At 37.0% G+C, this 14,968-nt stretch overlaps 2 protein-coding genes across 3 annotated transcripts in view; both read right to left on the bottom strand.

The window, feature by feature from the left end:
• The window catches only part of LOC127652697 (E3 ubiquitin-protein ligase RNF216-like), a 57,938-nt gene extending 56,589 nt beyond the window's left edge, over positions 1–1,349 (bottom strand). For both annotated transcript variants that reach the window (XM_052139008.1, XM_052139007.1), the window contains exons 1-3: positions 1,256–1,349; positions 360–504; positions 98–222 (exon numbers count right to left, since the gene is read on the bottom strand). In XM_052139008.1, the coding sequence (XP_051994968.1) occupies positions 98–222; positions 360–426 (192 nt within the window). In that variant the 5' untranslated portion in view covers positions 427–504; positions 1,256–1,349. The remainder of the gene's footprint in view (positions 1–97; positions 223–359; positions 505–1,255) is intronic.
• Positions 1,350–5,337: 3,988 nt separating this feature from the next.
• On the bottom strand, positions 5,338–7,638 carry LOC127653264 (urotensin-2 receptor-like). The gene has a single exon (XM_052139892.1). It carries the CDS (start codon positions 7,379–7,381, stop codon positions 6,296–6,298), a length of 1,086 nt encoding a protein of 361 aa, XP_051995852.1. The 5' UTR covers positions 7,382–7,638; the 3' UTR covers positions 5,338–6,295.
• Positions 7,639–14,968: the final 7,330 nt, after the last annotated feature.

Raw genomic sequence — 14,968 nt, 5'->3', positions numbered from 1 at the left:
GCAGAAGAAAGTCAAACACATCTAGGATGGCATGAGGGTGAGTAAATTATCAGAGAAATTCATTCAAAAGTTCATTATTAAAGTTAAACCCATTTACCTCGAAGATGCTCACTTCCTCTTCATCATCCTTGACCACAACAGGGACATTTGGTACAAACCTGACAGGTTCATCATCAGAATCCGACGATGAGGATATGGTTATGTATGTCCTAACACTCTTACCTGACAAAACCACAAAAAAACAAATCAAAAACAGGGTCAGGATTTCCCGAACACCAGTACTGTTTACAAAATAGGTGATCAGATAAAGCCAGGCATTTTTCACAACACAAGAATGCAAATTATCAGGAAGCAACAACCTCGACTGCGATGTGTGTTGAAACTAGCCAGGATTATGACATCATCATCACTGGACCCGTCAGCCATGATAAGACACACAGACTCCCGGAGTCTTCCACCTTCTCTCTCTCCTCCACACACAAACACCCATGCACACACAGGATCCTGAAATCAGACACATATAAAACCACATTAATACTTTTAGATTGTGGGTTCATCAAGGTTATAATGGAAATAAACTTTATTTGTGAAACCCTTCATAAAAGGCATGGCACGCAAATTATTCATGATACAGTGATGTGTGCACATCAGATTTCTCAGTAAATGATGTGGTTTCCAAACACTAAGAATATTTAATACAAATGAATGGTTGAACACAAGAAGGGTTGAAATTAGAGAGAGATAAAAGTGTTAGGAGTTTGTGTCCTTCAAGTATTATCTTGTCACTGAATGACTGAGTATTGAGTAAAAGTACACATGCATGTGCATTTTATGCTTTAAGTTTATGTATTACGTTTCAAACGCATCTGTGATGCCAAAACATGCGGTATATGTAGAGAACTCTGTAAGTTTTGAGACAGCCTCTAAACTGAAACTAAAGATTGTAAGAATGTGAAACACTGTTGCTGTTTTGAGCAACCATTTTCCTTTATTTTTGATATGTCACATACTGTGATGTTTTTATACAGTGACAGATAATTACAATATAAAGTAACACAAGACAAAGAAATCTGAACTCGCTAAAGTCCCCTAGCGAAGCTCAACTAGCTGTGGCGTTAACCCTCCGCGCCAGCTGACATGACTTCAACAGCCTGATTTAAACACTCAGGCTGTTATTCATTCTAACTTAAAGGCGAGAAAAAGAAATAATTAAAGACATACAACAGACGGACACTGTGTAATGTATTACACCTACCTCTCAGTCAGAATGTCCAACACATCGACAACGTTTGATCGCCGGATATCAAAACAAACGGCCAAAACAAGCGAGTGTGACGTCAGGCGTAAGTGCGTCGAAATGTGGCGGAGCCGTGAATGTAAATGGGAGTTGTAGTTCTCCTCTGTGGGACGGGTTTAGAGTCAACTTTGTATTGCCAGTAGATGTCTCTCTTTTCTTTGGTTGTTCAGAATTGAATCTCGTATGTAAATTCAGGATTTAGGCACGAAGTCATGAATCATTAAAAAAATATAACTTTTGCTAACATTTTTGAATGTTCTACAGATCATGACCCTCCAAGTAGTTTTTAATGAGTAGCCTACTTTACAGTTAAATGGTCAGGTGATAGATAGATAGATAGATAGATAGATAGATAGATAGATAGATAGATAGATAGATAGATAGATAGATAGATAGATAGATAGGTAGATAGATATACAGACAGACAGACAGACAGACAGACAGATAGACAGATAGACAGATAGATAGATAGATAGATAGATAGATAGATAGATAGATAGATAGATAGATAGATAGATAGATAGATAGATAGACTGACTTGGCAGTTCAGTTGGGTAGGTTTGTTGAAGGAAATACCTCAAATCCAGTGCTTATTTGTCTTATTGGTCAACATCTGCTGACTATTTGGTTAAGTATGTCTACACAAAGCCTTCCAAACAAAGGTATCCTGTGTCTCAAATTGGCATCAATGCTGTAGTTGTCTGTCAAAAGCTTCTATATATTGCTTGATGGAATGATTTATAGAGGCACAATTAAACACATAGTTAAAGTAGCCTAGTAGCCAATGCTGCAGACTCAATATTCTGACCAAATATATTAGATTTATAGTGTCCAAACACTAAGAATGTAACTGCCCGTTAGCTTCTCTAACAAAGTAAATGTTTATTCTGAGTGGCAAATATCCAAGTCAAACAAAATTACCATCCTCAGCTTCATTTTGTGAAAACGGAAAATATGCTGGCCCATGGAGAGATGGACAGAGAGCAATTATGCACAGCCTCACTGAGGATACAATAGGCACTCCTGTAAGAGGTGATGACTGAAATTATAAAGACATTTCAAAGTAGGCCAGTGTAAATTGAAAAGCATGCCTCGAATGGCCATGACTGGTGCCATATTGGAGAACTAACTTGAAATCTATATATGGGATCTCTTCATGGAAACTGCTAACTCCGTCTTAGCTGCTTTATTTCAAAGAAAATAATTTTGTGGGATCCAACTCACACACAATTGTACCCTCATTCAAAAACATGATTTTCATGCTATGATGATTTATACATGAATAGTGCCTTTATGAATTATTGCACTAACATGTCAGCTATTCATATAAGTCTTGTAAGAAACTCTCATAAAAGGTGGTTGCACCCAGTAGTCGTCACTCAAATTTGGAAGTTAGCTGCGTCATAGCAGGGAAGAGTATTGAAATATCAATCAGTGAAATCATTAGCCTGCAATTATGACTGCCAAGGCACTAACATCGGTAGACACCAATTATTTTCTCTTATCTAACCTACCTCACTAAGTTTACCTTATGAAATGTGGTATTTTCTGTCAAATAAATGGGGGAAATGTGTCTAGCCATCTTCATAGACTTTAAGGAAAGGTGCAAATATTTGCTTTAAATACATACTGTAAATAAATACATAAGATCACAAAAAATGTCGACAGCCTCCATTTATGGTTTTGCTGTTTTTAAAGGATATTTTACCCAATTCTCTCTTCATTACTCACTCCCATGCCATTTCATATGTGTATGACTTTCTTCTGCTGAACACAAAGAAAAAATATCAGCTATGATTGTCCATAAAATGCAAGTGAATAGTGACCAGAACTTACAGATCAATATTTAAGTCCTTTTTTACAATACATTCTCCTTTTTTCTTTTGGTGTTCGATTTCTGAGTCACACTAAGTCTGGTTGTTTCTCTATCATTACAGAAAAATGCTGCCTTGAAATGCTTCAAAATGTTCCTTGGAAAATCTGTTGGTTGGCTCTTTTCAAGAGTACATTTTTAAGTCTGTGGCACACCAAAGTGTTAGAGGTTACTGCTTGGGATTGCAAAACCTGACTTGAATAGCAAAAAGTAGGTTAACAACCATCCATTGTAAATCAATGATGACATTCAAGGGAAACCATAAAATTATCGCTTGAATTGATTGTATTCTTTTTTTTTTAAACATGTTAAAATTCATATAGTGTTAAATACAACTCCAAAAGGATATGTAATTCGTATCTATCAAGTAATTATTAATTTAAACTTAAGCTATTTATCAAAACCAAAAACCCAATGAAGAGGAGGTTTAAAAATGCACTCTTCGTGTGAAATCAGTTTTAAAGGTATGGTAGGGTTTTCTCATTACATTTATTGAATTTATAAATTTTATTACATGAAATGTTTCTGATTTCAAAAAAAGCTTAATCCTTGATGTAATTTAATACCTGTGTGATTAAAATGTTAAACACACAAAAAATACTAACTTTAGGCATGAAACTCTGAATGGTGCCAGCAGATAGGCTTTTTAAACTTGTTGTCTGTTAGCAAATCAGCTGGCTCACATGTGATATGTCAAGCCAATCGTCTCACATGGCGTAAGCTAAGAAGTCCTTTGACAAGAAATCGGGTAGCTAATCATTTTACAAACTCTCTATTGGCCTAAAATTACAAGTTTCCCTGCTAGAGTTTTCTCTGAAAATGCTATTTACTCAGGTGGTTGCTAGGGCTTTTTCTTTTAACAGCTTGCACGGTTAAGTCTGCTTTTGGCCATGCCACATAGAAGCTTGTCTTTATCAAAGTAAGCCGTTGCCAAATTAGGCACAGGCACACATTGCTTTCTTTGGTGATTAGTTAAAATAAGTCACTAGTTAAATAAGCTCTGGGCTAGATATTATGAGTCAGGTCACTAGCTGTTTAAGCCATTCGGCCAAGCAAGCTCAGGCACACATGAGATTAATTTCATCAGGGTTATCCCATTCAGCCAGCAGGCATACACTCGGTGCACATGTCTCTCCAGAGCAGCAGCTGTACACGTCTTTGCTGTAGCTCTGCTTGTTTGGGGGTTGTGTTTTGTGTTATGAGTTTGTGCAGATTTCCTGCTTTGTTGGGGGATTGTATTTATGTCTAATTGTGCAGCAACAACATGTCTTGTGTTTTTCTAATTGTGCTGCAGCAGCATGTATACATGTTTACTCTGTATGTCTGTGTATGTCATGACTGAAAGAACTGTATGATTTTAGTGTCAGATCTTTGCTGCTGCGCCTCTTAATGTAAGCTAAAACATTTCTGTGGTAAATGTATTTCTTGTTTTTTTTTTTACATGTTCATACAAGATATAACTGGCTCTTTGCACAGTAGCTTTTATTGCACAATTGAAGATGACTCGAGAAGTCTAAAAAGGATTGACCAAGAGAACAGCAGACAAATATATATGGAGTGTCAATATTGTGCCAAAATACCCAGTACAGAGTGTTCATGAACGATAGACCTCTCTGTTGACAGAATAAGTGTTTGGATTCAATATCACAAGATAATTAGATAAATGTGTGATTTTTGTCCTGTGAGGGACAAAATTCTTCAGTTTAAGAAACGATTGGGTTCTTAGCAATCTACTGCTGTGTTTATAAATAACAGGATAAAGTGCTTCCAAGCAACCTTGTTTGAACATTTGTATGTTGGTGATATAAGAATGTATTAGGTAGTGAAAATGCTTTCACGGCTGACTGCTCAGCACTTCAGCAAAGTTAACTCAGGCCATGCAATATGTCATTCACAGCAAGCTATGGAAACGCTTAACCATGTGGCTTTACGTTTATTTCCACAAAGGGTTGAATGGCAAAATGTGGGCCATCTTTTAGCAAAAGAACAAATAATTACAAACAAACTCTTCTGTGCTGGAAAAAAGAAACAAGTCGTTTTCAGGACGATCTTTTTTTTAGGTTTGTTTTCAGTGTTATCAGTAAAAACAAAAAGATATATTTTAAGATAAAATAGGAAAACAAGAAAATGTATAAAAAAAAAGTCTAATTGAAACATGTTTCTCTATTGCATTGGGACAATTTATTTAAATATTTCAGGCATCAATGCTTTTAAAAGAACATGAGAAATTATCACCATTAAAAGTCACATACGTATGCTTTTTCATGTGCTACCATTTGATAATTTCATGCAGTCAGATCTCATTCCTGACCCCAGTCGTAACTCTTATCTAAACAGCATGAAATTGAGAAACCACAAACTGACAATAGCTTTTTAACTGAAATATAATGCACTGAAGTACAAAACATTTAATGTGTAAACTAAACTGTAGAAACTAGACTATTACATCTTCAAATACAATACAAACTACTTGTTGAATGCCAAGTGAAATTTTCTATAAACAGGTACTTAGTTTTAAACACATTAATATTGAACTCTGTATTTACGATTGCACACATTTCCTCATAATAATCTAACAAATAGGCCACTAATTTCATTATAAAACAAGGTTTTTTTTTCCAAACCAGCATGTTTTTATGTTCCTTGTGTTCAGAACAACGTCCACGTCACCATTTTACTAGTATCTACATATCTGTTCAGCAATGTGAATACAATAATATGAATAGTGCAAAATATTAACATTCACATGTATGCTTGTGTGCAATTATTGAGCACTATGTACAAAGCTCTATTGATCATGTCTTACAAGAGACTTTTAGTGGAATATTCCACTTGAGAAAATGCTTCTATTTTGCATTTTTCTAATTCAATACAATGTCAATGTCACAGATTTGATCATATGATTAGTGACCAAGAAAAAGTGCAGAATCTAACATACATACGATATCTTGTTCATTTTACTTCATAACGTTTCTTTGTTGAAATGCTCTTAAATCCAAAAAACACTCCAGATTTCCTGATTTAAATTAACATTTGAATCCCAGTTTTTCAATGTGGAGTCTGACTTTTTAACTTCTATGAAACAAAGACTTCTAATCAATTATGCCACTGCCATGTACAAATAATTAAATACATTGTTGACTCCCGGAGGACACAGACCTTGTCACCAGAGATGTTTGTCTGAGCCTTTTCTTAAAGGCTGTGCTGCTCTTTTGTCTCTCCCTCACATATTCCTGATAATTCCTTGTTAGAAAAGTGTACAAGAAAGGGTTGATACAACTGTTACTGTATGCCAAACAAGTCACAACAAAGTTAGTGTACACAACTGTACTGCTTGACAGCCCCCCATGCCCAAAATAATAGATACTTAATAACTGCCATAACCAAAAGGGTAAAAAGCATGCCCAAAAAGTAAGCACTATACCAAATATCATATACAACACCTTTTGCTTAGGACACTTATTAATTTCTCTGGATGCAAACGATGTTTGTGATACCCAATAGGTCCGGGCTAACTTCAAGTAGAGATAGCCAATGATGAAGCCAGGAGCCAAGATGCAAGTGTTGAAGAGGACAGTCAGGTACACCTTGTACGCATTGATCTGCCAAGTCGGGTGGCACATGCGTTTTACTACGCCGTTGTGCACGTCTCTCTTCAGATCAATCATGATCATGGTCGGTAGAGCCAGGACAAAAGAAACGAACCAAACCATGCAAATGACCGCGCGCCTGTAGCGCCTGGAGCGACCGAATGTGTCCAGCGGATTCACCACAGCCAGGTATCTCTCCGTGCTCAGGATGGTCAGGATAAATATGCTGGCGTGCATGGTGAGGAAATCCAGGCTAAACAGAACACGGCAACCGATGTCGCCGAAGTACCAGTCTTTGACAAAATAGGTACAAACCACGAAAGGAATGGTGGAGAGGTACAGCAGATCCGCAAGTGCCAAGTTTACAATGTAAACATACATGGATCCAGTCACTCGGTCGGAGATGTTAATGACGACCAGAGTGTAAACGTTTCCGATCACACCAACCAAACACATGCAGGTCAAAACTGTGCCGAGGATAGATGTTATCAGGATGTCATAAGAGGACACGGGTGCATCTTCTTCGGAAGGTCCTGTTATTGGTGATGTGTTGGCAAAAGCGTTTGAGGATACATTCACCTGATTACGCAGGTCAAGTGCAAGTCGATCAACTGTCCCCATATTTTTTGTATTTTTTTTTTTTTTATGTGTCAGGTATGAAAAGAGTTTAGTCCGTGGTGAAATAATATATTTCAGGAACTATTGCAAGAAATATCAATGTCAAAAAACTAGTTAGATATTTCCATGTTCCAAAAACCAAGTGCGTATTCCAAATGTTCAACGTACAAATCCAATTTGTACATAAATATGCCCATAATGTATTTCACTTTGTGCCGCGTTCTCATCATATTCGCGTAAAACTTCTCAGACTGCGAGCAGGGAGTAATATTGTCACAGTCACACATTTGGTCTGGTGAGGAGGGTGGGATTAATGAGAATCAGTCTGGCGTTGTGAGGACTCCATTAAATTTATAGCAATTAAGTATTTCGAGTGCGCAAAAACTGTTGGATGCCCACTGTGCGGAATTAACAGCATGCTTCTCGGTTGAGAATTACCAGCAACATAAGAGAAAAATATTTCTGCGAACGAAACACAGTTCTTATCCACGGCAAATGAACCCAAGAGTATAACAAAAGAATAGTGACACGTACACTCCACAGCCTTTGATCGAGAGCCCAAATGATTAAAATCATTGAAAAATGTAAAGGTGTTTTTGCAGCACAGATTACAACACTGAATCATCTGTATTGTGACCCATGTTCATGATATGTTCATAAAAGTTCATACATATATATATATATATATATATATATATATATATATATATATATATATATAACATTTAATTTATTGTTAATATTTAGTCGTTTCTTTAACAGAGGGCATGTTCCAGGGATTGATTTTTATTCAAACTTAACAGACTTAAACTTTTTTATTTTTGTTATATGAAGGTCACATTACATCGAGACTCTCAACATGCCTTCATTGTTTATTTTTGGTAATTATCAAATTACTTTTATGTACAGATATAAATGTTTTAGCCTTGTATAGACTCAGATTTTCAAAATTACAGTAAACTATGAAAGTAAATAAAAAAATATTATAGTGCTGTCAGTCGATACAATTTTGAAATTGTGATTAATCGCATAATTTTTGCAGTTAATCGCGATTAATCGCAGACGTTGAAAGTGCTGAAATTTGACACTATATATACTGTACTTATTTTCTTGTCAAAATGAATTTATTTCCATCTTGAAAGAAAACAAAACAATATGTGACAATATAATGTTTATTAATATTTTCCAAACAAAGCCTTCCACAATATAAAAAATGAAATTATCACTGATTCAAGTCACATCAAACGTTTCCAAAAGTCTAAGTGGGAGTGACTAATTGAAAGGACTAGTTCCCACATAGGTTGCAAATTCATTGCAATGGGCATAAAATCTCTTAATCTCTCATCATTCACAATATTGATCTGTGGCTATCTGCTTTCCTACAGCAATCGTGAAGCTGCATTCATGATTTGCATCAGGGCAGCAACACCAGCGTCGAGCGCCGCTTTTAAATCACCATGTGCCTTGCACAGGCTGAAAAATACTTAATTTCTATTACAAGTTCCATCTGGGCTTGTTTGTACATCAAATAGTGTTAAGAGCTCCTTTCTCCATCATTTTATCACTGACGGGGAAACAATGTCAGAGATTATTTTATTTATTGAGATAACCTCCGCAACTCTATCATAGGAGAGAGCGTAACAGTCAACTAGCGTGTTACAACCAAGAAGCTCTAAAATACGTCAGGACCGCCGCGTCTATAGAATGTCTATAGGACCGCCACGTTATGCTATTTTATGCTGAGCTTGTAGCCTCTCCTTGATAGAAGGAACATTTTCAAAAATACGACTGTCCCGTCATTTCCACCACGCCAAAGAATTTGGCCCCTGAAATTTTCAATTTAAAATATTTTACAAAAATGTTGTGTACTCAATAAAGTGTCAGTGAAGAGACAGCTTGACATTAAATATGAGACAAGTGATGTTTGAAGAAAACAAAGAAAAATCCAGGCTAATATCACAAGTGAGCAGATTATTGTTTTCATTTGGTCATCATTTTCAATCAAGCTATAATTTTGACAAATTATCCAAAATGTGTGAAGATAATATTTAACTGTGTGTATTTTGGATACATAAACATTTATCTATGAAGTTAGCTATGAAAGGTGCACACAGATCATTACAGTGAGACTATAAAATATAAGAATATTATCTCAATTATATATAAGAATATAAAAAAAAAATAAGATATATAGCATAGAATGGCGTATGCACGTGTGCAAGTGTTAATATGGGTGCAAGGTAGGGGTGTGTACAGTTACTGAATTAAATCTGAGTGAATTTACATATGTACATGAGATATGTATTTACATTATTGCACTATGGGAAGTCCTGAGGCAGTTTAATTGTTCATGTGGAAAATGGCCATGAGGGTAAAAACTGTCCTTGTGCCTAGATGTCCTGGCGCTCAGTGCTCTGTAGCACCGGCCAGAGGGCAACAGTTCAAAGAGGGAGTGGGCAGGGTGTGTGGGGTCCAGAGTGAATCTACCTGCACATTTCCTCACTCTGGAAATGGACAGGCCTTGGAGGGTGGGCAGGGGGGTCCCGAATCTCTGTTGTAGTTTCCTTCTGTCTGATTGGTGGCTAAACCAAACAATTATTATTTTTATAATAATATATATCATTTATGCCCAATTATCAACTTTTCTGTTGATAGTTCATGTGCATGAATACAAAATTATTTTGTACTCCATTACACTGAAAATAATCACCTTTGCGCTTTTGTACTCTTCAGATCTCATCTCTCTGTACAATACATCCCATCACAAATCTGAAAAAGCCTGAAGCATGATTCTAGCTATAAAGGCTCTTTTGAAAAACATACAACAGATTTGTATTCAATTCATATTTATGCCTTGGTGTAACCCGACACACACACACAAGTAGAGACAGTCACAATGTCGGTGAGAACTGCTTTTAATGTGTTTAAAAGCAGTGCAACAGTACAAAAAGGGGCAAGTCAAGAGAAGAATGGTCAAGGGGGAGCGTAGGGTCAAAAGCCGGGGAATCAAGATATAAACGAGGGCGTCGAGGACGGGAAAACAGTTAACAACTAGGGACAAGTGGGAACGCAGACAGGGGAACGAGTTGGCAAGCTAAGAGGTGACGAGTAGGGAGGTCAAGACTAGATGAGACTAGCAGGGGCAAAACTAGACGGGACTAGCAGGGGCAAAACTAGACGGGACTAGCAGGGGCAAAGGTACGGGAAACTAAACACAATACAACACAATAACCAACAAGAGTGAGACGAAAGGGTTGTGATATATATGGGGGAACAAATGAGCGGTGCAGGTGAAACGAATGAATGAGTGATGAGGCGAGTGCAGGTGTAACTAATTTGTGGGGACGAGAAGCGCGTGAGTGCAAGTGGTCATAATGTTCTGGCAGATTGGAAGCGCGTGAGAAGCCAGCATGTGAGTCAGAGGGGGGAGAGAGTTTACGAGCGAGAGCTCGTTATAGCAGAACGAGCGTGTGAGCTCGCGAGGGAGGAAACAGAGCGTACGAGCTCAAGGGGGCGGAGCGAGGAAGCGGGAAGCGAGAAGCGAGAAGCGAGCACGCTCGCGGAGTGCATGTGTGCGTGCTCACGAACGCGGAGATGGGGCAGAGGAGCGGGGTTCGTGACACTTGGAAAATGTGTGCTGTTTATGCACTTTAAGTAAGTGGTGTTTGAATGCTGAAATGAGAAATGTCAGACATGTCATTTACTTTTGCAAAAACAGCCATAGAAATGCAGCCATGTGCAGGATTCAAAGAAGCTTTAATATATCATAAAACATTTTATTTATTAAAAACATTTTATTAAGACACAAATACAGTCCCTGACAAAAGTCTTGTTGCTTGTGTACAAATTGACCTGAAGTGCCGCTGAAATATATTTCTAATCAAGATTTTTTTTACAAGAAATGGCTCATTTTAATCCCATCAGCTTTTGTAATAATGTTTCAGTGCAAAACGAAACTGTTAAAAAGTATTCTAAAATTCACAGCTTGGTAAAGCCCATTGAGTCAATTTTTGCAAAGACATAAGTGTTGTCGCCTTGTCATATGAGCTTCACCTGTGACTAATAATGGATCAATTAGGTCTCAGGTGTGTATAAAAACAACCCCAGTACACTACACCTTCACATCAACTGCAACTAGACCTCTGCAAACATGCCTAAGATTCACCCTGAGACTAAAGTTTTGATTATCAAGAGGCTGAAGACCAGATCCACTGCTGATGTGGCAGACACCTTCAATGTGTCTCAGCGTCAAGTACAGAGGATAAAAAAACATCTGAAGACACTGAAGACATTTTTGACAAGCCCAGGTCAGGCAGACCCCGCAAGACAACTGCTCGAGAGGACCATTTGTTGGCTCAAAAATCCAAGGCCAGCCCATTTTCCACTGCAGCAGAGCTCCACGAGACCTGGTCACCTGAAGTCCCTGTGTCAACCAGAACAGTTGGTCGAATCAGTGCCCAGAAGCCAGCACTAAACAAAAGACAACTGAAAAACCGTGTGGCATTTGCCAAGGCCCACAGCCTGCTAAAAGGATGGACGTTGGAAAAGTGGAAGAAGGTGGATTTTTCAGATGAATCTTCTGTTGAATTACACCACAGTCACCGCAAATATTGCAGGAGACCTACTGGAGCCCGCATGGATTCACCCAGAAAACAGTGAAGTTTGGTGGCGGAAAAATCATGGTCTGGGGTTACATCCAGTCTGGGGGTGTGCGAGAGATCTGCAGGGTGGAAGGCAACATCAATAGTCTAAAATACCAAGAAATCTTAGCTACCTCTTATATTCCCAACCATAAAAGAGGCCAAAATCTGCAGCAGGATGGTGCTCCATCGCATACTTCCATCTCCACATCAAAGTTCCTCAAGGCGAAGAAGATCAAGCTGCTCCAGGATTGGCCAGCCCAGTCACCAGACATGAACATCATTGAGCATATGTGGGGTAGGATGAAAGAGGAAGCATGGAAGACGAAACCAAAGAATATTGATGAACTCTGGGAGGCATGCAAGACTGCTTTCTTTGCTATTCCTGATGACTTCATCAATAAATTGTATGAATCCTTGCCAAACCGCATGGATGCAGTCCTTCAAGCTCATGGAAGTCATACAAGATATTAAATTTAGATCTCACAGCACCACTACTTAATTTGCTGACATATTTTTGTATTTGCAGTAAATTTGTTCAATTTCTGTATAGGCGACAAAACTTTTTTCTTGCCAAAATTTGACCTTTCTGTCTTGTTTAAATGATAAATCTTTTTTCAGTGAAACTAATTTATTTCAGTCCATTAATCATCATTTGGGAGGGTTTTAGCTTTTCATACGAGCTATTTCTAACACCAATTGATTAATTAAAAGTCAGGTTAATAGCAGGTGTTTCTACAAAATAGATAAGCGACAAGACTTTTGTCAGGGACTGTATGTGCTCTCTGAGTCCCATTTGGGCATGTGTGTCACCACATTGCCTGAACTGAAAGTATTTCAAAGAGGCCGCTGTGAGCATTAGTCTTCATCTGTAAAGGAAGCATTATATGACATAAAAGATGGCTCAGGTCCACTCAAATGGAAGGTTATGTCTGCTCTGAGGATTGAGGAATTGTTAATAACAAGAAAGTGGGTCATAATTTGGAACATTATTTGTATGAAATTTTTTTAAATCCTCAAACATTATACCTACACCTCAAAAAAAGAAAACATTACATTTCTGCTTGTATAAACAAACGTAGTTTAGTATGTTTTTAAGCAATTTGAATTATGGGGACACTGGAAATGTCCTCATAAACCACATTTATAGCATAAAACCCTTGCAATTACCAGTTTGTAACCTAAAGAAATTTCCTCACAAACCACCCAAACCCGCCGACACACACACACACACACACACACACACACACACACACACACACACACACTACAACACAGATGAAAAGCCAAAAACCCATAGGCAAATTACGTGACCTTTGGAGCCCTTTTAACTTTATATTAATTGTCATGTGAAGGTGATAAAAATGTGAAGCCTCCTAGAACAGAACGGTTAATAACTCGACAATTTTCAAACTGCTTTAGGGAGTTTATTTATAATAAAAGCGCTTTTGACTTTAAGGTCAATTATAATGGCCTGAATACATAGCAATTATGAATTACATTCTATCTGCATCATTTAATATCCAAACAGAAAAAAAGGAAGAAGATGCCTAATTGTTCAACATTCAAACTTCTTCAAAATGGAACTAATTCTACAATTCAGAATAATATAAAATAAAATGACTAAAATTAAAATGAATACAAAATATAAAAAAAAATAAAAAATCAAGAACTAAATAAAAAAAGTTGCGACTTTATATGATGCCAATTATTAAAATACTATTATATGTAGAATATATTTTATAATTTTTATACGAATAGTCAAAGAACAATTTTTTGGATTTATTTAATAATTGATCCAAGTGTTTAATTTCTGAGGTAATTTACTCACACCACATCCAGTGGTTTCTCACGTCATGTTTCACAGTGAGACTTATAGCAACATGTTTCACAGTTTCTCTCTAAATATATAGCAATTGAATGCCCATTCCCAAACATATGGTGACTTTTTTTCATAACCGTGACAGAAAAAAATACTCATATCTCTCTTTATACACTTGGGCATTGTTTTCTTCATTTTTAATGAAGCTTCATTTTTATTTTCTTCATTTTCTTTCATTTATTTTTCATGACAGTCAGAGCCGGTAGACAGAGGGTGAGCTGAGCAGTAGCTCTTGATAAAATATTTGAAACATTTTGAATGGCGCCCCTATGCATTGCATATGTAGCATACCCCATTTTTGCGCCCCTGCCAACAGTACTGATTACAGTGGTTGGCATATCGGCCATGTCTATAATTCACCTTCCATGTCCTTCACAGTTCTGACACAGTGACAGAAACAGGGAGGACGGGGACACTTTCCTCTTCTCTGCAAATGAATCTGTACTGATGTCTGCTTTATCCAACTATTGATGTGATCTAATAGAACAAATAGGAACTAAAAATGATGTATAAAAAAAAACACAAAAAATAAGAGATAACATAAAATCTAAATATTTGAATTGGGATACAGTCTGCATAGTCTCAAATTTCATTCCAAGTTTTCATCAGCAAATTGAAACCATACTAAAGAATAGAAAGTAAGCACGAAACTAGAGCCTCATTCTCATTTTCAGCAGTCTTTGAATAGCAACATTGTTTGTTTGGGTAGGATTGTCCATTCCACCAAAAAGTATGACAGAGAAATACAAATCTCTTTTGCATATAACAAATACATTTGGACTTTAGGATTTTAAAAATGCACTTACAGTAGGAACACATTTAATGACTTTCTGTGAGCCATGTTAAGTATAATAACAAACGCAGTGCAGAACGCTAGCTTTAATAAATTATCCCAGTTTTTTTTTTGATTATTGTACTTAATGGCTTGTCTGGTTAATATTTGGTATAAGGTTATAAGTAGTTCATAAACCATATACAATTTTGATCAAATTAATGATAAATAGATTCAAAACACTTTCACAACCAAATTTTCTCCATAGACATAAACAAAAGCTTATGTCTATTAAA

The sequence above is a fragment of the Xyrauchen texanus genome, chromosome 12 (genome assembly GCF_025860055.1).
Source record: "Xyrauchen texanus isolate HMW12.3.18 chromosome 12, RBS_HiC_50CHRs, whole genome shotgun sequence".
Taxonomy (NCBI): Eukaryota; Metazoa; Chordata; class Actinopteri; order Cypriniformes; family Catostomidae; genus Xyrauchen; species Xyrauchen texanus.
Note: the sequence above shows the minus strand (reverse complement) of the source record. Positions and strands in the feature narration are given on the sequence as shown.

Excerpts from the sequence above, each read along its gene's own strand:
- LOC127653264 (XM_052139892.1), bottom strand. The coding sequence starts at position 7,381 with ATGGGGACAGTTGATCGACTTGCACTTGACCTGCGTAATCAGGTGAAT.